This window comes from Euleptes europaea, chromosome 17 (genome assembly GCF_029931775.1).
Source record: "Euleptes europaea isolate rEulEur1 chromosome 17, rEulEur1.hap1, whole genome shotgun sequence".
Taxonomy (NCBI): Eukaryota; Metazoa; Chordata; class Lepidosauria; order Squamata; family Sphaerodactylidae; genus Euleptes; species Euleptes europaea.
In genome coordinates this window covers 503,995-526,990 of record NC_079328.1, presented here as the reverse complement: position 1 = coordinate 526,990, position 22,996 = coordinate 503,995, and the positions used below count along the sequence as shown (strand labels likewise).

General features: G+C 48.2%; 1 protein-coding gene across 1 annotated transcript; it reads right to left on the bottom strand.

The window, feature by feature from the left end:
• Positions 1-1,146: 1,146 nt before the first annotated feature.
• On the bottom strand, positions 1,147-22,563 carry LOC130489118 (carboxymethylenebutenolidase homolog). The gene is made up of 5 exons (XM_056862847.1): positions 22,349-22,563; positions 20,470-20,577; positions 16,937-17,079; positions 2,288-2,379; positions 1,147-1,361 (listed from the first exon to the last, which is right to left on the bottom strand). Exons 1-5 carry the CDS (start codon positions 22,561-22,563, stop codon positions 1,179-1,181), a joined length of 741 nt encoding a protein of 246 aa, XP_056718825.1. The 3' UTR covers positions 1,147-1,178.
• Between the last annotated feature and the right edge of the window lie 433 nt (positions 22,564-22,996).

The window sequence follows — 22,996 nt, the reverse complement described above, 5'->3', positions numbered from 1 at the left end:
ATTAGTATTTCTAAGAACTAAAGTTGCAGGCTTTTTTCACTAGAAGAAGGCTTCAGACTTTGCTGAGAGCAGAAGGATACAGACCATTATGCTGGAAAGAGCTGATAACTATTTTCATTGAAACTACAAATAATTGAATTAGAAATCAAATTGACCGTTCTCTTTATTGAAAGAAAAGTCTGACATTGCTCTTAGGGGATAGTCATAATCACATTATACATCAGTTTTATACCAGTTTTACTGCCATTGCTTCCCACCAAAGAATCTTAGGAACTGTAGTTGGGTGAAGGTTGTTGGAATATTAGGTTAACAGAGTGCTCAAGGCACATAACGCAGCAGAGTCTAGCTGGTTTGTGCTGCTAAGAAAGTTCCTTGCAAAACTAATATTGTTTATTATATTTATTATTATTATTATTTCTTTATTATTGTTGTTGTAAGAAACTCCATTCTAGACAGGAAAGACTGGACTCGAATCTAAGTAGCTAGGATGGATAGAGATGTGGGATGCATATCCTGCCCTCATGGTGCCATGATGGAGAACAGAAGTGGGGAGAGAAGGTGTCAGTGGGAAGGAAGGAAAATCCCCTGTGAATAGCAATCTACACATCAAAGAGATAGCATCAGAGCAGCAGAAAGGGAAAATGTTCATGACCAGCGTGATTAAGAGTGGTAGACTCTAATCTGGGGAACTAGGTCTGTTGCTCCACTCCTACATATGAAGCCTGCTGGGTGACCTTGGGCCAATCATAGTTCTTTCAGAACTCTCTCAGCCCCACCTACCTCCCAAGGTGTGGGGAGGGGAAGGGAAGCCGCTTTGAGACTCCTTAAAGGTAGCGAGAAGCAGGGTATAAAAACCAACTCTTCACCAACTTCAACTACTTCTATCTAGTTATCTATCCATCCATCCATCTATTGTCCCCCTATGAAGTCCAAGGCTAAGAGATAGCGAAAAGTCCTTAACTGCCAACAAAGGTGCTGTTAATTCTCTGTGAGGTACCTCTAACACCCTCCCTCCCACAGCAAAACTCAAAATGGGATTATCTGAGCAGGGAGAAAGAGTATTTGTTGGTGTTAATCTGCCTTAGTGTTGAATTAAAAATGCATGTAGTGTTTAAGTTAAATTTGATTAACTATTCTGTGTTGTGATAGCATTTTCTTATAAATTCCATAGATGCTGTCTATAGAATATATCTATATAGCCAGTCCATCATGTCTCTCTTTGCTTCTTCAATGTAGGGTTTATCTTTGGGGTTAATATCTTCTCTCTTGCGATGTACAAATCCATGTGTTTGACCTGGATAGATTTTAACTTCAAAATCAACTTTGCAGTGCTCTTTCAGTTTCTGTTCTAGTATGGTGACCTATAACAGAAAATTATTAGTACTGAACTAATGACATTATTTCTGAAAGACTAACAATTTATCATGTCCAAAAGCAAGTTTTTTCAAGATAAAATGCATATAGAAAATATGAATATGGAAAAGCAAACAAAGCAAAATTCTGTACACATTCTGTACCCTATACAATACACACATCCACACCAACATCCTTAACAGGCATCAAAGATTCTCATTAAGAAGTAGATATGTGTAAAGATAATATGAAGATTATTACTTGCCCAATCCAAAGGCCAACAAAACTGGCTGTGCACCACTTAGTTGGGTAAAAAGATTCAGTACAAAAACTTCCATGGACACATGACTATAAATTAATATGCATACCTCTGGTAGTAGTGCCTCTTTCCTATCACCTTAAGCACTGTTAAATACACATCATCACCTCTGGACAAAGAATTCAAGATACTTCAGAATTTGAAAGAGGGATGGATCCTGGTAAATTTCCTACCACTCAGTCCTTTCTCCAGGGTGAATGTGAGGTCAGGATCCAAAACTATGATCCCCCAGTAACTGAAGATCTAACTAAGGTGAGATGATGGAGATCTGTGTAGTGGTTCATAAATAAAAATAGCAGCCATGTGGGGCTTTGATTCCAATTGTGGGCTCGGGGGTGAGGAGAGCGGGGTTAACTTTCCACCACTGCCCTGCATGGTTTTGCCCTGCATGGTTTTGCCAGTCAAAACAATCCCCCCCCCCACCTGCACTCTTTCCTTGGAAGGAAAAAAGGCAGGTATCTATTTCAAATCACAGTCTCAATCTGTATCAGGACCCTACGTAGCAGCTATTTTTATTTTTAGAAATGCTGCAAAGAAATGATCACAGATTTCCTAACATTTACTGAGGGCCCTGAGATGATTCAACAAGTCTGCTTTTAAAAAACAACAACGTACCTGGTCTAGAGGAATGGCTTCATCTTTCTCCCCAAAAATGAAAAATGTGGGGTTCAATAAATTGTACCTGTCCTCTGCCAATCTGATAACTCCTAGAATGCAAAAAAGAAACCTACATTCAGTTGAGTAATTTACAGTTATAAAAATGAAGCACAGAGTTTATTTAAAATATTTGCAATCTCCTGCTTGTCTATCAAAGCATTGGGACGGAAGGCATGGAACAGCTGTGGCAGCAGAGACCCTGCCGTGTACCAGTGGAGTAACCGAAATCACTGGGTTAGGTCAGTAAACTCAAGTATCATAAAGCTCAAAAAAGCTTTATTAATAGAAAAGTTCAAAAAAGAGATTAAAGTACTGGTTACATAGGCAAATAGGCAAACTGGCAAATAAAACAATAAATCTAGCTGGCTGTATAATACTCAGCTATTACATAGTTGCAGATCTTAAAAGCTATACAGATGTTGTTCCAAGCGACAGTATGGCATGCTGTAATTGAAGTAAGTTAGATGAGATAGAAAAGAGAGAAGAAGAAGAGATGGCTGCTGTATGGCTTAGCCAAACTTAAGGAATCATAGAATCATAGAGTTGGAAGGGGCCACAGGGTCATCTAGTCCAACCCCCTGCACAATGCAGGAAACTCACAGCTACCTCCCCCACACACTCTCAGTAACCCCTACTCCATGCCTACAAGATGACCAAGATGCCCTCCCTCCCATCAACTGCCCAAGGTCATAGAATCATCATTGCTGTCAGATGGCCATCTAGCGGGGGGAGGGGGAGGGGAGTTTTTTCTAAACTAAAACCTCAGTATTCAGGTTAAATTGCGGCGTTGGCACTTGGTGATAAATAAGTAGGTTTGGGGTTGCAGTTTGGGCACTCGGTCTCTAAAAGGTTCGCCATCACTGATCTAGCCTCTGCTTAAAAACCTCCAGGGAAAGAGCACTTACCACCTCTCGAGGAAGTCTGTTCCACTGAGGAACAGCTCTAACTGTTAGAAAATTTTTCCTAATGTCAAGATGGAAACTCTTTTGATTTAATTTCAACCCGTTGGTTCTGGTCTGACTTTCTGGGGCAACAGAAAACAACTCGGCACCATCCTCCATATGACAGATGGTTATTATATCCCCTCTCAGTCTTCTCCTCTTCAGGCTAAGCATACCCAGCTCCTTCAACCTTTCCTCATCGGACGTGGTCTCCAGGCCCCTCACTATCTTTGTTGCCCTCCTCTGGACACGTTCCAGCTTGTCTACATCCTTCTTAAATTGTGGTGCCCAAAACTGAACACAATACTCTAGGTAAGGTCTAACCAGAGCAGAATAAAGCGATACCATTACTACGCGCTATCTGGACACTATACTTCTGTTGATGCAGCCCAAGATCCCATTTGCCTTTTTAGCTACCGATTCACACTGCTGACTCATGCTCAGTGTTTGGTCTACTAAAGACCCCAAGATCCTTTTTGCACACACTACTGCTGAGACAAGTCTCCCCCATCCTATAAATATGCATTTGATTTTTCCTACCTAAATGCAAAACTTTACATTTGTCTTTGTTGAAATGCATTTTATTGGTTTTAGCCCAATTCCCCAGCCTGTCAAGATCATCCTGTATCCTGGCTCTGTCTTCTACTGTATTTGCTACCCCTCACAATTTAGTATTGTTAAGTCCGCGTGGGGAGGACACATGAGGTCGGAGACGGAGTTCAAACAGCAACCACATTTATTGTGAACAGGAACAGAACTAGAGAACACAGTGCAATGGCCCTGCTTATATGCACCCCTGGCCACTTACAGCCACTCCCCCCCGATCAGTGATGGGGGGAAACAACCCCGGGTCACCAATGGCACGTGCCGGCTTAGGGCCAATGGCGCTTGCCAGTTTGGGCCAATGGTGCATGCAGGACTTAGGATCCTTCGTTTAGGACTCAAGCTCCTAAGTTCCCCCTGCATACCGCCTAACTATATACATACATAACACCCCTCCCCCTAAGTCCGGACAATGCAAGAACACACAAAGTCCTTTAGGTGGCTCGGTGGTGCTTGGGTGCGCTGAGAACGACAAGGCATAGGAACGGGAGTTGCCGACTGGGAAGTCAGCGTGAGGGACGAATCTGCGGTGGCAGGGGCGTCCTCTGTTGAGCCGTCCACGGTGGACATGTTGCCGGGGGAAAGTCGGTCTTCCGGCCACTCACATTCCAGCGTGACTGCTGGCTCCTGTGCCGTGGCACTGGAACGCATCAGTGTTGCTGGGACAGGAATGGAGGGTGGTGTTGCTGGGCCAAGCCCTTGAGGAGGTCCTCCATGAGGTTCTGGAAGATGCCTAGGGCCATGCTGATCCCGAACTGCAGGAGCATAACCCGGAAGGCCCCCCGGTGGGTGACTATCATCTGCACCTTAGCCGATTCCTCATCCACCGGCAACTGCTGGTAGGCCTGGGCGAGGTCCAGCTTGTCGAACACCCGGCCCCTGGCGAGAGAGGCCAGGAGGTGGCTGACGACTGACACCGGGTAGGCATGGCTCTGGAGCTCCTTGTTCAAAGTACATTTGTAGTCCACGCAGATGCGGACATCCCCGTTGGCCTTAAGGGGCATGACGATCGGGGTTTCCCACTTGGCATTGGGGACAGGCACCGGGACGCCCTGCGAGATGAGATGGTCGATCTCTGCGTTGATCCGGTCTTTGAGTGCGAATGGGACCCGGCGCGGCTTGAGGCTGTTTGGGGTGGCGGAGGGGTCGACATGCAGGCAAACAGGAGGCCCCTTGTAGCAGCCAAGTGGGCCCTTCCAGACATCCTCGAACTCCATCCAGACGGAGTCGAGGGCGGGCAAGCAGATGCGGTGGATGCCCGCGGGTTTGATCCCAAGGGCCGGGAACCACTCGAGGCCCAGGAGGCTGGCACGGGGCCCGTCGACCACAATGAGGCGGAGGCGGCCGGAACGTTTGCTGGAACTGGATGTTCACATAGGCAACGCGACGATGCTGGTAGTCGGAGATGAGGATGTCGCACGGCTGCAGCTTGAGAAGGGTGGCATGGTGCCCCAGGTCGCGGAAGGTGTCCCAAGAGATAAGGGAGAGGGCCGAGCCCAAGTCGACCTTCATTTCGCAGGGGGTACCCTCAATCCGGACGGAGATGGAAACCTTCTCAATGCCGTGTACTTCGTGGAGGTGGATGCTGTGCAGCTGTGCATCGTGGCAGCAGCGGCATGGCACGGAGCGCTCGTCATCGTCCAGGTCATGGACGGGCTGAGCAGTGCCATCTTTCCTGTCCAGGCCTGCCGGCCGGCCCTTCTTCACAGAGCTGCAGACCTTCGCGATGTGGCAAGCCCAACAGTTGGCTTCGCGGAAATGGCAGGAACGGCGGTTGTGCTGGTTGCCGCAGCTGCCGCACGGGCAAGCCCTGGGGCCCTGCGACCGGTGCGGCCTGGCGGACATTTTGTGGGTCTCGTCCGTGGAGTCGCCATCGCTGGCGTCCCCATATGGACAGGGGCCACTTTGCGAGGCTGCGTGGCGGTGGCACAGTCCCGGATATGGTCGCTTCTGGCGGTGGACTCGGCTGCGGTGGCCTCCTCAATGGTGGTGGCCAGGGTTGAGTCCTTCTTGGCAACAATGCGGTGGCGGACCTTTTCGTTGCGGAGGCCGAAGGTGAGCCGGTCCCGAAGAGTCCCATCGAGGTCCGGGAATGCGCAGAACCTGACGATCTGGCGCAGTGCTGCGAGGTACTTGGCGACGGACTCTCCGGATTCCTGGACCCGCAAGTGGAAGTCCAGGCGACGGGCCATCTGGGTGGGCTGCGGAGCGAAGTGTTCGCCGAGAGCCTTCATAATGGCGTCGAACGAAGTGTCGCCCAGCTTCACAGGGGCCAGGAGGTTCTGGGCCAGCTGAACGTCCGGGGGCCACAAACGCTAAGGAATGCGGCGCGCTTCACCTCGGCGTCCGTGATTGCGTTGGCGGTCAGGTAGATGTCGATGCGTTCAGCGTAGCTTTCCCACTCGCAGGGGCGGGAAGTGTTGAACGCCTCCACGGATCCAATGGTGGCCATCATGCGGTGTGTTTCGTCTCCCATGTGTCGGAATGAATCAGCCAAGGCGAGCTAGCCTGCCTACCGGGCACTGTGAGGTCGCGGAAATGCAAAGCAGATTTCAGCGAGAGTGATTCAGCAGGGGTAGCTGGACTGCCTACCGGCCTTCATCGCCACTGTTAAGTCCGCGTGGGGAGGGCACACGAGGTCAGAGACAGAGTTCAAACAGCAACCGCGTTTATTGTGAACAGGAACAGAACTAGAGAACACAGTGCAACGGCCCTGCTTATATGCACCCCTGGCCGCCTGCGGCCACTCCCCCCAATCCGTGATAGGGGGAAACAACCCTGGGTCACCAATGGCGCACGCCGGCTTAGGACCAATGGTGCATGCAGGACTTAGGATCCTTCGTTCAGGACTCAAGCTCCTAAGTTCCCCCTGCATATCGCCTAACTATATACATACATAACAAGTATCTGCAAATTTAATAAGCATCCCCTCTAGTCCTTCATCCAAATCATTTAAAAAGATATTGAACAAAACAGGCCCAGGACAGATCCCTGAGGCACTCCACTAGTCACTCCTCTCCAAGTGGATGAGGAACCATTAAAAAGCACTCTTTGGGTGCGATCTGTCAACCAATTACAAATCCACCTAACAGTAACAGGATCTAAACCACATTTTCCCAATTTGTCAGTAAGAATATTATGGGGACCCTTATCAAAAGCCTTACTGAAATCTAGATAAACTATGTCTACAGCATTCCCCTGATCCAGCAAGGTAATAACTTTCTCAAAGAAGGAAATAAGGTTAGTCTGACATGACTTGTTCTTGAGAAACCCGTGCTGGCTCTTAGTAATCAGATCCATCCTTTCTAAATGCTCAAGGACGGACTGTTTGATGATTTGTTCAAAAACTTTTCCCATTATAGAAGTCAAGCTGATGGGTCGGTAGTTACCCGGATCCTCCTTTTTCTCCTTCTTGAAGATAGGGGCAACATTTGCCGGCCTCCAGTCTTCTGGAACCTCACCTGTTCTCCAAGATTTCTCAAAAATAATGGACAGAGGCTCAGAAATTACATCCACAAGTTCTTTAAGTACCCTTGGGTGCAATTCATCTGACCTTGAGCACTTCATTTCATTTAAAGAAACTAGGTGTGTGTGCACTACCCCAATGCCAATCCTAGACTGCAACTCCCTTCCCTCATCATGTGTTCTGTTAATGCCATGTTGAGTATCATTTCCCTCGCAAGAGAAGACTGAGGAAAAGTAGGAATTGAGCAGTTCTGCCCTCTCTTCATTCTTCCCTGTTACAATTTGACGTTCTGGTCCCCGCAATGGGCTTATCTTGTCCTTGTTCTTACTGTTACTCTGTACATAGGAAAATAACCCTTTTTTGCTGCGTTTAGCATCTCTCGCTAGCCTAAGCTCATACTGAGCTTTAGCTTTCCTAACACTCTCCCTGCAAGCACTATTTGTTTGTATTCATCTTTGGTTATAAGGCCCTTCTTCTACTTCTTAAATAAGTCTTTTTTATTTCTCAACTCTTTAAAAAGCTGTTTATGGAGCCACCCTGGCCTCTTTAGGCTCCTCCTATTTTCCCTTCTCATAGGAATGGTTTGTGATTGCGCCTTCAGTATTTCATTTTTTAGAATCATAGAGTTGGAAGGGACCACCAGGGTCATCTAGTCCAACCCCCTGCACAATGAAACACCCTTTTGAGCCTTTGGCTACATGTGAGTTATCCCTACTGTTGTATAAGGCTGCCTTTCTGGTTGCTATCACCTCGGCCAGGAGGATCAGCGACCCCGCGGCCCTTTGTCATTCCCACCCGTTTCATGTGGACCGGGTGGTTCTGAAACCTAAACTTTCATTTTTGCCCAAGGTGGTTTCCTCTTTCCACCTTTCCCAAGATATTGTACTACCCGTATTTTTTCCAAATCCATCTTCCGATGTGGAAAGGCCTCTGCATTCTCTAGATGTCTGTAGGGTCCTCCTTTTTTACCTGCAAAGAACCACAGGCTTTAGGGTAGATGATAACCTTTTTATTTGCTTTGGTGGCCACCGCAAGGGACACCGGGCATCTCCGCAGACCTTGTCAAGGTGGATTACCACAGCCATTACACTGTCTTATGAGAGAGCACACTTCGATTGCCCAGACATGATCAAGGCACGCTCCACAAGAGCTTACTCTGCCTCCGTCGCATTTCGTCTAAAATCGACCTCCGGGACATCTGTCGAGCGGCAATGTGGTCGACCCCTTCTACATTCATTAAGCATTATGCGGTCAACATGGATTCATCTACGGAGGCAGCAGTGGGATGTATTGTCTTGCAGTCATTATTTCGGTGACTGTCCCACACCCACCATCCTGGTAAGCGAGCTTGCTACTCTCCCAATGTGGGACTGCATAGACGCCATGCAGATGAAAAACAGAGTTTCACTTACTGTAACTGTTGTTCATCTGGTGGTCTTCTATGCAGGCACACATCCCGCCCTCCTTCCCTGCTGTGGGACCTCTCCGCAATACACGTGGTTGGTTCTGTGGTGGCAGGTTGGAGAACTGGAGGGGAGAGTGCTCCCTGTGAGGGTTCCCAACCTCCCTGTGCAAACTCCATAAAATCACTTGCTCAGACGGTCATGCAGAACCAAGGAACTTTATTGGAAGCTTCAGGTTAGTATAGGCCTTACAATAGCAAAGTTGCAAGTGCTAGCAATTTCACAAAGACAGAATTATAACCCCTACAGGGAAGCAGATGTCAAATGTATGTTATGGGAATCTACGAGATAATTGTGCATGGTACAGGAACATCAAAGATCTCAGGAAGCTCGTTATTGCTATCTACACACCAAGGCCATAGCTGGTGGGAGGGAGTCGGAGAGAGCAAGGGAGGTGGATGGTGGGAAGAGACATTCCAACCTAGGGCCTGCTGGACGCAGCGCCTGAACCAAGGAAAGGCAAAAAGCCTGGACTGCTTTTACGAGCCCGGGGGGGGGGGACACACAAAGCAAAAGCTTACAGACCCTTACATTCTGCCCCCCTTAAGGCCCCCCGAGTCCGGGTAGACGAGGCTTGTCAGGATAGGCAGAGTGAAACTCTCGAACCAGGCGGGGAGCCGCCACATGGGGAGCGGCCACCCATTCGTCATGGGTGGGCCCCAGGTGCTTCCAGCGGATCAGATAGAACAATTTTCCCTTTTTCAGCTTAGAGTCCAATACTTTAGAAACTTCAAGATGCGATTCCCCCCCACAACCGTAGGAATTTTGGACTTAGGGAGGGGGTGGAAGTGAGGGGCAGCGATGTACGGTTTAAGTAGGCTGATGTGGAACACCGGATGTACCCCTCGAAGAGACTTGGGGAGTTCCAACTCCACCGTGACGTCGTTGATCACTCGGGTGATGGGGAAAAGACCTACATACTTGTCACTAAGCTTTTTGCAAGGCCAAAGTGAACGTAGGTTCTTTGTGGAAAGGTAAACCTGCCCTCCCACCTTGAGTTCCCACCCCGGAGACCGATGTTTATCGGCCTGGTCTTTGTACTTGCGCTTGGCCCTTTCCAGGTTTTTCTGCAGCCAGGGCCAAGTGGTCTGCACCACCTGTACCCAATCCTGGACCTCCTGCACCCCTTCAAGTTCAGGAGTGATGGTAGGAGAACCAAAGGGCCCAAAGTCTTTTCCATAAACCACATGAAACTGACTGAAACCTGTGGAGGAATGGGGGGCATTATTATAGGCATATTCAGCAAAAGGCAGTAGGTCTACCCAGTCGTCCTGGTGGTAATTGACATAACACCTTAGATAGCATTCTACCACAGTATTGACACGTTCGGTCTGACCATCGGTCTGGGGGTGGTAGGCTGAAGAGAGTCCTTGTTCCTCCACCCCCATGACTTTTAGGAAGGCCCTCCAGAATTTGGCAACGAATTGGGCCCCTCTGTCGGAGAGGACCTTCCTCGGGATCGAATGATACTTCACCACGTGATTAATAAACAGTTTAGCCAACTTTTGGGCCGATGGTAGCCTCGCACAAGGAACAAAGTGAACCTGTTTAGAGAATAAGTCTGTTATCACCCCCTGTTATCACTTGGGGGTAAATCAGTGATAAAATCCATGTCGATCACTTCCCAGGGCATAGTCGGGGTCTCCAGAGGCTTTAAGAGTCCAGGGGGCTTTCCCATTCGTTTTTTGGCAGTGGCGCAAATGGGACAGCTGCGTACGTATAACTCCACATCGGCTCTCATACCTGGCCACCAAAATTGACGCAGCAGTAAATGGACAGTCTTCACAAACCCAAAATGCCCCGCAAGTTTGGCCCCGTGGACCATTCCCAGCACCTCTTTTCGGAGTACTTCAGGGACATAAAGCCTACCCCCCTGCAACCAAAAAGAGCCCTGTCGGTCGAGATTTGTGGGGAGAACCTGCTGATCCGCCTCCCTCAAAGAAGCGTCCCAGAGCCGCTGTTGAAAAGCTTCCGGGACTCCTTTGAGGGGAGGAAAATCCTGGCGGTGGGACTGGGACCGGGTGGTTACTGCAAGTCCCGAGACTTCCCCTCTCTGTTCAGGGGTAAACAAGGAATCTACCGGCCGGTCAAAGTCATTGCGCTATTGGGGGAGCCTAGAAAGAGCATCCGCTAACGCATTGTCCTTCCCTGGCACATGTTTCAGGACAAAGCGGAATTTGGCAAAAAACTGTGCCCAACGAATCTGTTTCGCGGTGAGCTTTCTAGCCCCTTTTAAGGCCTCCAGGTTTTTGTGATCGCTGCAAACTTCAAAAGGGATCTCTGCCCCCTCCAGGAAATGCCTCCAAATGGTGAGGGCATGTTTAACAGCTGCGGCTTCCTTCTCCCAAATGGCCCAGTTGATTTCGGATTGGGAGAACTTTTTAGAAAAATAGGCACAAGGTTTCAGCTGACCGTTCTCATCCTGTTGCAAGAGGGCCCCCCCCATGGCAACGTCAGAAGCATCGACCTGGACCACAAAAGGTTTTTCACAATCAGGGTGCGCGAGAACGGGTTCGGACGAGAAAAGCCGCTTGAGCGTATCGAAAGCCTGCTGGCAGTCCGAAGTCCATTGCAACCTAGCAGAGGGCAAGGTGGCTCCCGCCCCTTTCCCTTTTGTACGCAGGAGCGAAGTGAGAGGGAACGCTACCTGGGCAAAGTTAGGGATGAAGTTTCGGTAAAAGTTAGCAAAGCCCAAAAACTGCTGCAAATGTCTGCGTGTGGTGGGGGGGTCCCACTCCATTACCGCCCGAACCTTTTCGGGATCCATCTCTAAGCCTTGGTGGGAAATCACATACCCCAGAAAAGTGATGGAGGGTTGATGGAAATCACATTTAGAAACCTTAGCAAACAGTTTGTGCTCGCGCAGCCGCTGCAGCACCTCGCGCACCAGTTGTACGTGCTCCTTCATGGTCTTCGTATAAATGAGGATATCGTCCAAGAAAACCACCACCCCGCGGAACAATAAATCATGAAGTACTTCATTAATCAATTGCATGAATACACTCGGAGCCCCCGAAAGTCCGAACGGCATCACTAAATACTCAAACATTCCAAAACAACTTGAGAAGGCAGTCTTTGGTGCGTCCCCTTCTTGTATGCGGACACGGTGGTAAGCCTCCACCAAATCCAATTTGGTGAAGATTCGGCCGTCCTTCAATTGTGCGAGAAGGTCTGGAATGAGACGGAGGGGGTATGCATTAGACTGAGTGACAGCATTCAGTCTACGGAAATCAATACACAGTCTTAAGTCTCCCGTCTTTTTCTTGACAAAGAAGGCGGGGGCCGAGTATGGTGCCTTTGACGGGCGGATAAAGCCCCGCGCTAGATTGGTGTCCAAATATTTTCGCAACACCGCCTTTTCATTAGGACTCATGGGGTAGACCTTCCCTTTGGATAATTTGCCATCCCCCACTATTTCTATAGCACAGTCCGTCTCCCGGTGGGGGGGCAATTCGTCGCATTCCCGCACGTCAAACACATCGGCAAACTGGGAATACTCGCTGGGGAGCTGGGGCAGGGAAGCTTTGATAGAAGGGGCCCCCACGAGGGCGGCTGCGGGAGTTTTAAGCACTCGGTCTTTATCATGGAATTCACACAGGTTGCGGGAAAAGGTGAGCGTCCGCTCGATCCAGTCTATGGAAGGATTGTGCCCCAGCAACCAGTTCATCCCTAAAACAACGGGCCTGGCAATGGGAGCAATGGTAAAATAAAGCCGTTCCTAATGCTCCCCTACAGCCATGATGACCGCGGCAGTGCGGTGAGTAACAAGCCCCTTTTTAAAGTCACTGCCATCCATCTGGGAAAAGCGGATGGGTTCAGGTAGCCGCTTTCGCTTAACTTGCAATTGTCGGGCAGCCTCTTCGCTTATCAGGGTGCGGGCACAACCCGAGTCAACTAGGGCCGTAAATTCTAACATGGGCCCCCCTTTTGGCAACGAGAGATTGACCTTTACATACACATTGTCTTCCTGAGCGCTTACCATCAGTGGAGCTCCTTGCACAACGTTCGGAGCGGTCTGCTGAGGAGCCCCCTTTACAGCAGACCGACGGCGTTTTTTGCCGGCATGTCCCAGTCCTCCTCCTCGCTGGAGGAAGCAGACACGGTATTTGTAATCCGTGACTCCGATGAGTCAAAGGTTTCATTTGTAATCCGTGGCCCCGATGGGCCAGAAGTGCCCGAGGCTTCGACCTCAGTGCGTGCATGCATTGCCGAGGGTGCGCCCCGTCGGCTCGGTGCGCCGCTCCGGCGGCGAGGTTGCCCCTCGGGAGGGGGCTTCTCAGGTTCGGTCGTTGCCGGACGAGACGGTCCCGGACGTCCGGGTCGGGAAGGGCATTGAGAGGCAAAGTGTCCTCTTCCCCCGCAAACGAGACAGGCCCCGCTCTCAAAGCGTTTGCGGCATTCGGTCACGGATGGTCCTCCCCCCGAGGGGGGACGAGAGTCCTTCGGACAGCCGGGCCTGTCTCCACGGGTCTTGGTCTCCCGTCCGGTGCGTTGCCGGGACAGGAGCAGCAGCTGCTTTCGGTTCTCGATGTCAGCGGCGTGACGAACCCACCCTTCAACATCAGGAGGGTTACCTTGCATGAAAGCCCAGTGTTGCAATTCCGGGTTCAAACCTTCGCGGAAACACTGCACCCTGGTAGCTTCACTCCAGTCCAAAATTTTACTCGAGAGCGACTGAAATTCGCTTGCATACTGCGTGACCGACTTAGTCCCTTGACGCAGTTGTAGCAAGGCGGTTTTTGCTCGCTCACCCAAATGCGGGTCCTTGAAACGGTGTCGAAGGGCGATCATGAAGTCATCAAGACTTCGCAAGACCGGGGAGCAGAGCTCATACTGCAGTACCATCCAGGCGGCCGCTTCACCCTGTAGAAGAGACGCCACGTATTGGACCCGGGATTCTTCAGAGGTAAAGGTCCGGGTCTGTTCCCGCATAAAAATGTCCACTTGTACCATAAAAAACATCAGCTGGTCACTCGACCCATCATACGTGATCTTCAGGTCTTGGCGGGCCGGTGGAGCTGGACGGATGGGAGGTGCGGGAGCCACCGGTGGGCCTGGTTGCTGCCCTCCGTCCGCCGGAGCCACGGGTGGCGTCGGTACCTTCAGGTCGTCCATGGCTTGAGCCATGTCCAGAATCACCGCGTTCATGGCATCCATCCGGTCCAGTAATTCCTGGCGCTCCTCCTGCCAGCGCTGCCGTTCCTCATCCATCTGGTGAAGCAGCAGGGCTTCCTTTCGGGCGGGATCGTCCTCGAACCCCAACCCGTGAACCGCAGTCCGTCGTGACCGCGCATCACTCTGCGGGAGCGACCAACCCCGGGGAGACTCCAGCCAGGTATTCAAGCGGGTAGACTTGGGCTTTGTACCCAGACCCGATCCCGAGTCAGCTCCACTGGGCGTCTTCCCAGTTGACTTCCCTTCCAAAGGGGCCGGATCGGGCTGCTTGGGTACGGTGCTGTCCTTCTTGTCGTTGTCATCCCCATTGCCTACCATAGCTGTCCAAAAACGGTACAGGAGCAGGACAACGAGGCAGAGGACTTGCAACTTAATGTGAGGGTTCCCAACCTCCCTGTGCAAACTCCATAAAATCACTTGCTCAGACGGTCATGCAGAACCAAGGAACTTTATTGGAAGCTTCAGGTTAGTATAGGCCTTACAATAGCAAAGTTGCAAGTGCTAGCAATTTCACAAAGACAGAATTATAACCCCTACAGGGAAGCAGATGTCAAATGTATGTTATGGGAATCTACGAGATAATTGTGCATGGTACAGGAACATCAAAGATCTCAGGAAGCTCGTTATTGCTATCTACACACCAAGGCCATAGCTGGTGGGAGGGAGTCGGAGAGAGCAAGGGAGGTGGATGGTGGGAAGAGACATTACAACCTGGGGCCTGCTGGACGCAGCGCCTGAACCAAGGAAAGGCAAAAGGCCTGGACTGCTTTTATGAGCCGGGGGGGGGGGACACACGAAGCAAAAGCTTACAGACCCTTACACTCCCTCCCCCTGGGTCCTGTGAGCATTTGGGTGGGAAGGCTACATGCCCCAATGGGAGGGGGAAGCACTCTCACTTTCGATTTTGCTGTGTGTGTGTGTGTGTTAAGTGCCGTCAAGTCTCTTCCAACTCATGGCGACCCTATGAATGAAAGTCCTCCAAAATGTCCTATCTTTGACAGCCTTGCTCAGATCTTGCAAACTGAAGGCTGTGGCTTCCTTTATTGTGTCAATCCATGTCTTGTTGGGTTTTCCTCTTTTCCTGCTCCCCTCAACTTTTCCTAGCATGATTGTCTTTTCCAGTGACTCTTGTCGTCTCATGATGTGACCAAAATACAATAGCCTCAGTTTAGTCATTTTAGCTTCTAGGGTCAGTTCAGGCTTGATTTGATCTATAACCCACTGATTTTGCTAGACGCTGACAAATCTTATCCGTGGCTGGCCTGCACCTGCGCAGTCCCAATATGTGCCTGCATAGAAGACCACCAGATGAACAACAGTTACAGTAAGTGAAACTCTGTTTTTCTCGTCTCCAGTTATTGTCAGCATTCTAGGATTTAAGTTTTTGTCTTGCTCCCCCATATGATTTAGTTTAAAACCCTCCTTCGTGAGGTGTAAACCATCTCCCGATAGAAGAGCTTCTTATTGAAAGCGTAAGCCATGGTTCAGAAATCCAAACCTTTCTTGACGACACTATCTATGCAGCCAGTCATTAATTTGTAGTATTTTTCTTTCCCTTCCTAAGCCACGACCTTTGACAGGCAGAACTGATGAAAACACAACCTGCGCCCCCAGGTCCTTCACCTTCTTACCCAGAGTCTCTTTTAATACGTTCAGGGCTATGTCAGGCAATATCATTTGTTCCCATATGAATGAGCAAGAAAGGGTAATAATCTGTGGGCTTGATGAGTCTTCCTACCCTTTCTGTCACATCCTGGATGCGTGCATCTGGTAGACAGCAGACCTCTCGAGACGACAAGTCCGGTAGGCATACTTTAGACTCTACCCCTCTCAGTAGGGAATCCCCAATTACCAGAACACACCTCTTCCTAACTTGGGGAGCAGAAGATCGAGTTCTCTCATGTGTAGGACCCTGAGAGATTTCTTTCATGCTTTGGGGGGGTAGCCTTCAAAGCAGCCATTTTTCTAGGGGGATAGATCTCTGTCATCAGGAGTTCAGTTGTCATTCTGGGAGATCTCCAGGTCCCACCTGGAGGTTGACAACCCTAGGCCTCGCAGCAACCTCTACGTAACTTGATACCACTTGACTGCATGACTCACCTAGGTCTGGCTGCTTGCTACTGTTCAACAGCAGCCACCCTGTGAAGGCCAGTGTGGTATAGCAGCTAGAGCTCTAGAGTAGGGTCTGGGAGTCCCAGGTTCAAGTCACCATCTTGCCGTGGAAGAGCACTGGGTGCTTTGGGCCAGTCACATACTTTCAGCCCAACCTACCACCCAAGGTTGTTGGGAGGATATAAAGGAGGAGACGAGAATAATGTAAGCTGCTTTGATCTCCACTGTGGAGAAAGGTGAGGTATAAATGAAGTAAATAAATAATAAATTATGGCTCAAAATGGGAGGTAGAGAAAAGGTCGGTCGGTAAATAGATGAGAAGGAGAGAATGAGAAGGAAGAAAGGGGGATTGTCAGAGAAGGTGTGGGGGCAAAAGAGGTGGGGGACATTGACAGAGGGGTGAGAAAGAGGGGGAAGATTGTTAAAGAATGGGGGAGAGGGAAGGAAGCAAAGGGGGGAGGGATGCACTCGCTCCATAAGTTGTTGTAGGCCCCCCCAATTGTGTTCTCTAAACTGATCCTAGATCACAGGAGTTTGTACATTTCAGCAGCTTTGGCCTTTCACAAAGGAAAGCAGCTAAGGCTAGCAAGCCCCCAGGTGGGCCTGGAGTTGTCCTGGAATTGCAGCTGATCTCCTGAATACTGAGATCAGTTCCCCTAGAGAGCTTCAGAGGGTGGACGTGATGGAGAATTTGAAGTAACATCACATCCGCTCTGATCTTCCTCCTTTTCTTAAATTCCCCCACACAGCCGCCACCCCCAAATCCCTAGGAATTTCCTGGAGTTTGCAACCCTAAGCAGCTTTCTAGAAGTCTGCTTTTCTGTCTCTGCAATTATTTCACACATACCATACAGTGAGACGCCTGCCTTAAATTCAGAATACGACAACATCAGGTGATGTACCGCAGCTCCACCCCAACAAAATCCAATGACGCCTATCCTCCTCATGTTACACTGCTCTTTAAGATACTTCAGGACAACATCTGTTTCCCTAAAACAAAAAAAGTAAGTGAACAGCAGACTAATCAACAACAACAAAAGACAAACATAATCCAGGGTGTTTGTGCGGGGGAAGAAAATCACACCTGCTCCTATCCTTTCCATCCATCCACTCACACATCTTTCTCCTTCCTGTACATTTATGTTTTATCTTTTTCAGTGTGTAGCCATTACAGAGACTCTATCAAGCTTGTATGACCAGACAAGCAACAAAAGAACGCTAAATTATTATTCTTGGTTGGGGAATTGTCTTTTTATGTTTATAATATAATGATATGCTTCTTTGGTAGCATCATGATTCTTCATGTGTAAAGCACAATAGTGGCATGTTTCCTTAAATGTGCTTTTCTTCAGGAAGCACACGTATCTTGCCTGTACTATTTAAACTCCCTCAGTTTTCAATGTTGAGGCCATTTCAAATTAAGTTGCTAATAGGAGTTGGACAGTTTGGAGGTTTTGTCAGTACATTATAAAAGGTTTGGGAGAATAGTTTTAATAGGTATATTTGCTTTTTCTTTGTACCTTGCCATGATTTAGAAGACGGGAATCAAGATATGGTCAGAAGGTTTTTTCCCTCTTCAGGATTGATGAATTAATGCTCCTCCCTCCTTGGTGTTCACTTTAAAAGACAGGAAGAGCCATTAACGTGAACACATCTTATGTCTAGGTGATGGAGGCAGACACAAGATGCTTTCTGCACTTTTATTCTAACACTGAGATCATTATGGCAACTTTTTGTAATTTATCAAAATGTCAGATGGACATTGGATGATTACATCATTGAATTTGATGAAAGTTACAAATAGAGTTTTTGAACCTCAGGGAACTTGCAATCTACTGTATCATGGATCTTAAACTTTGTATATTTTTATGGCTTGTACAAGTGGGGGACCTGCAAGAACTTGTGGGGGGGGCATCTCATTTTCCTCCCCCCAGCTATTTCCTTTTTCTTTCCCTGAAAGCCCCAAAGCCTCTCTCCTGCTTCCTTCCTTCCTTCCCACCCACCCAGCTTTTATCTGCCCCCCTCTTCAACGATACTATTTCATTTGTACCCTGTCTTTCTCCACGGTGGGGACCGGCCAAGTCACCCAGAGGTTGCTTCCATCCCTGACCACAGTTTCTCCTTTTAGAGGCAGATTAGTCACTGTGGCCACCAGGACAATTCATGGTGGGCTGATGGCCTCCCCCCTCTCCCTGGCCCCATCTGATCTGCCCCTCCTCCTCCTTCCAAGGTCAAAAGTGCTTTGAAAAGGGCCCTGCCCCCTCCCCCTGCCTTGTACTGAGAGAAACCAAGGCTTGAAGTGTGGCCATACGGTGAGGTTGGCAATGACAAATGGTGATACTGTGAGCAATGACCACAGAGGGCATTTGCTACATCATCTGCTTTTATTAATTTTATTTTTTGGGGGGGGGGTTACCTCCTAATGGTTTTTGTTTTTTTAGATTTCAGGTTTTTCTGCAAACTTGGGGCATCTTTCAGAGTCCAGGCTCGAGATTTAAATATCCACAGATCTGACCATCTTGAGAATGAAGTATATTGATATCTGAAGTACTCTGTGGTTTGTAAATGTATATCTATGTAACTATACACTATACTATTTTTTTATTACGGTGGATTTTTAAAACACTTTATAATTGTTATCTGTTGCATTTGTTTAGGTTCTTTTGTAATTGCTTTGGTCATATGGCTTTCCTTGTAACCTGGCTCCTCCTTTACTGAGACTCTATGAAGCTGGCATTTTTCATCTGAAATTTTGCACAAGCTGTCCATCCAAAAAAGAAGTAATAGGAATAAACCATAGGACAACTGAATCAGTGATCTTATGGAATTTTGTTAAACCAGCTAACTTAGTGAACATATAGAAAATATTGTCACAGCACTGGAAATAATGGCTGAGTGATCAGAGTGGGCTTCCCCTACTGCTGCTCACCCTCAAAAGGATAGTGAAGAACTGGCCCTAACTTGGTGCCCATCGGCAAGTTTCCAGGAGCCGTTTTCTTCTCCACCAAAACAGGCAGCCCATTCTGGCTTCCCTCCACCTCAGCGGACAGGAGAGCCTTCAGAAGAATCCAGGAGGGTTCCTCTCTGTGGCCACAGGGAGTGCCTGTTCAGAAACAGCCACCTCCATCATAGGGCGCTTTGCCACCTCCGACCGTTTGTAATCGAACCCAGGTACTCTGTGGTGGCCATTTTGTGACTGGTTGTGGGCTCCACGGCCCCTAATTCTGGGATGGTGCTCCCTCCTTGTTCTTAAAATTCCAAAGTGCCCGTGGTCTCAACGGAATTGAGCCCCTTTCTGGAATCAATATTTCACGGATATTCAAGTTATGCATTTGTGTATTTTGGAGTGAGGACTATATTTAAGCTTTTGCTTGGTACTGTCCTGTTAATTGGTATGTTGTGGTATGTGTTTCTCTAGTAACCCCCTTGTGCTCAATTCTTACTAAAACCCGAGATAAAAGGAAAACAGCACAGTGAACAGTAGTGTTAATGAAGAGAATAAGAATACATTCTTACGAATCTGATCTCTGCAGAAGAAGGACCTTTGTTAAAGTCACATTTCCCCTAACACACAGAAATTAAATATCGTGCCTTCAAGAAATGCCTTGCTAAAATTTAAATTAACAAAAAACCATTCAGCCTTATTTATCCAGTTTGTTTGATGGGCATCCCAAAATTTAATATAATCAAAAGTTCGACCATATAATTATGAAGTGCTACCACTGCCACAGGTACACAGACCTAAGGGACGAACAAGGCATTACAAACAGACCACGAACGTCCTCCTGACAAATTGTGCTTATTGAAAAGCAGCTGGGGTGGGAGAGGGGCCTGTGCTCAGGAGACCGGCTGTGTGCAGTGTCTGGTTTGAGAGCTGGCAGGTGTTTGGGACCGGCAGGCAGCAGAGAGCCCCCTATGCTCAGCAGCGCTAGACTCCCTGGGAGAATGCAGTAGATCCTCTAGCTTATAGACTCTTATTCTGAAATAAGTTTTATTAGTCTTTAAGGAGCCACTAGACTCCTTTTGAATATAATGTAAGAAAAGCCTTGCTGGATCAGACCAGCAGTTTTATTTTGCTGCTATAGGCTAACATGGCTACTTATCTGGAACAATCAGCTTAACCTCACTTATCTTGCACAGCCTTGTGGTTTCTATATAAGACTTTGGCGTGCAGTGCAGGAGTGATGGTGACCAGGCTGATGCAACTAACGTGAAAGAAGCATCCAGCATTCCAGGTTCTCATGGGCAGGTGTTTAAAGGTATTGATGCCCTGCCTCTGCAACTTCTCCCTTGCTGTGTACAACTTGAACTCACCATCATCCAGCAAGTTAGGAATATCCACACAAGGAGGAGTAACTGTGCATTTGCCCAAACTCTTACTTGTTTATTTTCTTGGCATCTCGTGTTTTTAGCCATTCATTAAATGTGGACCAATCATTAGATGGTTTCCAAGGCTCTTGTCCTTTATAAAAGTCTGGGAGAATTGCTCTGTATGGAAGATAAAGTAAATGTGATTTCAATACTGGTGGAAAATGCTGTCCAGTTGCAGCCGAGCGACCCCAGAGGGTTTTCAAGTCAAGAGACGTCGCCATTGCCTGCCTCTGGTCTCCCATCCAAATACTAACCAGGGCCAACCCTGCTTAGCTTCTGAGATCAGGCTAGCCATCCAGGTCAGGGCGATTTCACTTAGTAAATACCAAGAATTAATCGAATAGTTTAATTGAATAGCTGCAGATGTTTCCTAACTTAATGCACTGTAACATTGGCTTGAATCCAATGTTACATTTCTGCAGACTGAAAGATTTCCACTGACAGAGCACAACTTGTGTTTTCCTTGTGGGGACAGGCTTATGTGGTTGCTGCTGTGGCTGTTGACATATCTCAGCAGCAGTGGGGCCATCCCATTGGCAGGTTTCCTTGCTTTAGTCCCTAAGAAATGGCCCCTGTGACACTGGGGAGGTTTGTTTGTTTTTGTTTTAATTGGAGGCTGAATATTATACCATTGTAACATTATGGCAATCTGTGTGTCAGGTTCTCTGACTTTCCAGCTTTCATTTGAAATAAAAGTCTCTTGCCCCTTTTTTGCAGAGATATGACTTTCCCCTTATATCTGCACAATGAAAGAAGTTAGTGTTTCTTCTAAATGAAAGCAGGGAATTCTGAGAACCTGATGTAGCAATCTATGTAACATTATAATGATATAACAATATTCAATTTCCAATTAAAATGAAGCCCCCCCCCAGTGGCAGGGGGACAGCAGCTGTGGGGACAGGGGCAGTGGAAATGGTTGCTATGAAGGTGGGAGAGGGGAATCTCTTACTCATATGGCATTGCATCAAAGCTGAGGGAAATCCAGGAAGTGCGTGGATGTACCATGATGCTATGGGGAAGACGGAAAAACCAACTTCGCAACACGTCTGAACCTGTGCAAAATCACCTGCGTGGGGAAAGGGCTTTTTGCCTCCCCCCACAGCCCCAAATGCTACCAAAAGGCTGCTCTTGGGGAACAGGGGCCCCCAACCACTTTTGGGGGCATTTGGGCAGTACAGCATGAGCATACAAACCCACCCTGGATGTACCTGTGTGTGGAAAATAAAGGCGAATGTTCCGAGGATTACTTAAGAAAAAGAGGGAATGTATCAATCAGGAGAAGGAATGCTTCAGTAGTTAATACCTTCTCAATGGGGTTGTGCATTTATAACTTCATGAAGCACCACACCACACACAGTACTGGTCATGTTCAATCAAGCCAACCAACATTGAAGTTAATGTTTATAATACAACCACCCTTAGTTACTATTCATTTCTTTCTTATTAGACTTTCATTTTACAATGGCTAAAAATTAAGAACAGTTGGTTTTTATACTCAGTTTTTCTGTACCATAAGGAGTCGCAAACCAGCTTACAATCGCTTTCCCTCCCCCTCCCCGCAACAGGCACCTTGTCAGGTAGGTGGGGCTGAGAGATTTCAGAGAGAACTGTGACTAGCCCAAGATCACCCAGCTGTAAGAGTGGTGAAACCAACCCGGTCCTCCAGATTAGAGTCCACTGCTTTTAACTGCTACACCACGCTGGCTGAAAAATACTATTATGAACTGCATATTTCATTCTTCAGTTAAGGGTATGCCACTTGATGCTTAAAAGGAAAAAAATGTTTAAACACATATAAGAGGAAGTAGCAGTTTGCATTCAGAACATGCTGTGTAAAACAGGCAGTGGGACATGGAAAGACAGTGATAAAATGAGGGAAATCTCTTACAGGTATCCATTGGCTGCAAGCATGTCAGCAATGTATCTGGTGTTGGGCAGCTGCCACCCGTATATGTCGTGAATCACAATCACGGCTTTCTCAGTAGGAAGGGAAGGTTTGCAAAGATAGGCACTGATGTGCTCAACAGGAATTTCACATCCAAGACCTTCATAGTCAAAAGTATCTCCAATGTTGCACGGGCAAGGGCTTGCTTCGTTCGCCATCTGTGTATTAGAAAATGAGACGCACAGACATTCAGAAAGAGCAAAAGCTTATTAGAAATCATCCCAGTGGGAGAATTTAGTGGTCCCAACTGTCTTGTTGGGGTTGAGCTGTCGTTAGAGCCAGCGTGGTGTAGTGGTTAAGAGAGGTGGTTTGGAACGGTGGACTCTGATCTGGAGAACCGGGTTTGATTCCCCACTCCTCCACATGAGCGGCAGAGGCTAATCTGGTGAACTGGGCTTGTTTTCCCACGCCTACACATGAAGCCAGCTAGGTGACCTTGGGCTAGTCACAGCTCTCTCAGCCCCACCCACCTCACAGGGTGTTTGTTGTGGGGGGGAGGGATGGTGATTGTAAGCCTGTCTGAGTCTTCCTTAAGTGGTGGAGAAAGACCTTCAGGTCCTGAAAATGAAGTCACGAGATGGGACAGGTGCA

What these genes read in the sequence shown, in the direction of transcription:
- LOC130489118 (XM_056862847.1), bottom strand. Translation starts at nt 22,563, where the DNA reads ATGGCGAACGAAGCAAGCCCTTGCCCGTGCAACATTGGAGATACTTTT. An exon ending in GGCAGGCGTCTCACTGTATG is followed by an intron (nt 2,380 to 16,936) that starts GTATGTGTGAAA and finishes TTTGCATTCTAG; the next exon opens with GAGTTATCAGATTGGCAGAG. An exon ending in AAGCCATTCCTCTAGACCAG is followed by an intron (nt 1,362 to 2,287) that starts GTACGTTGTTGT and finishes TTTCTGTTATAG; the next exon opens with GTCACCATACTAGAACAGAA.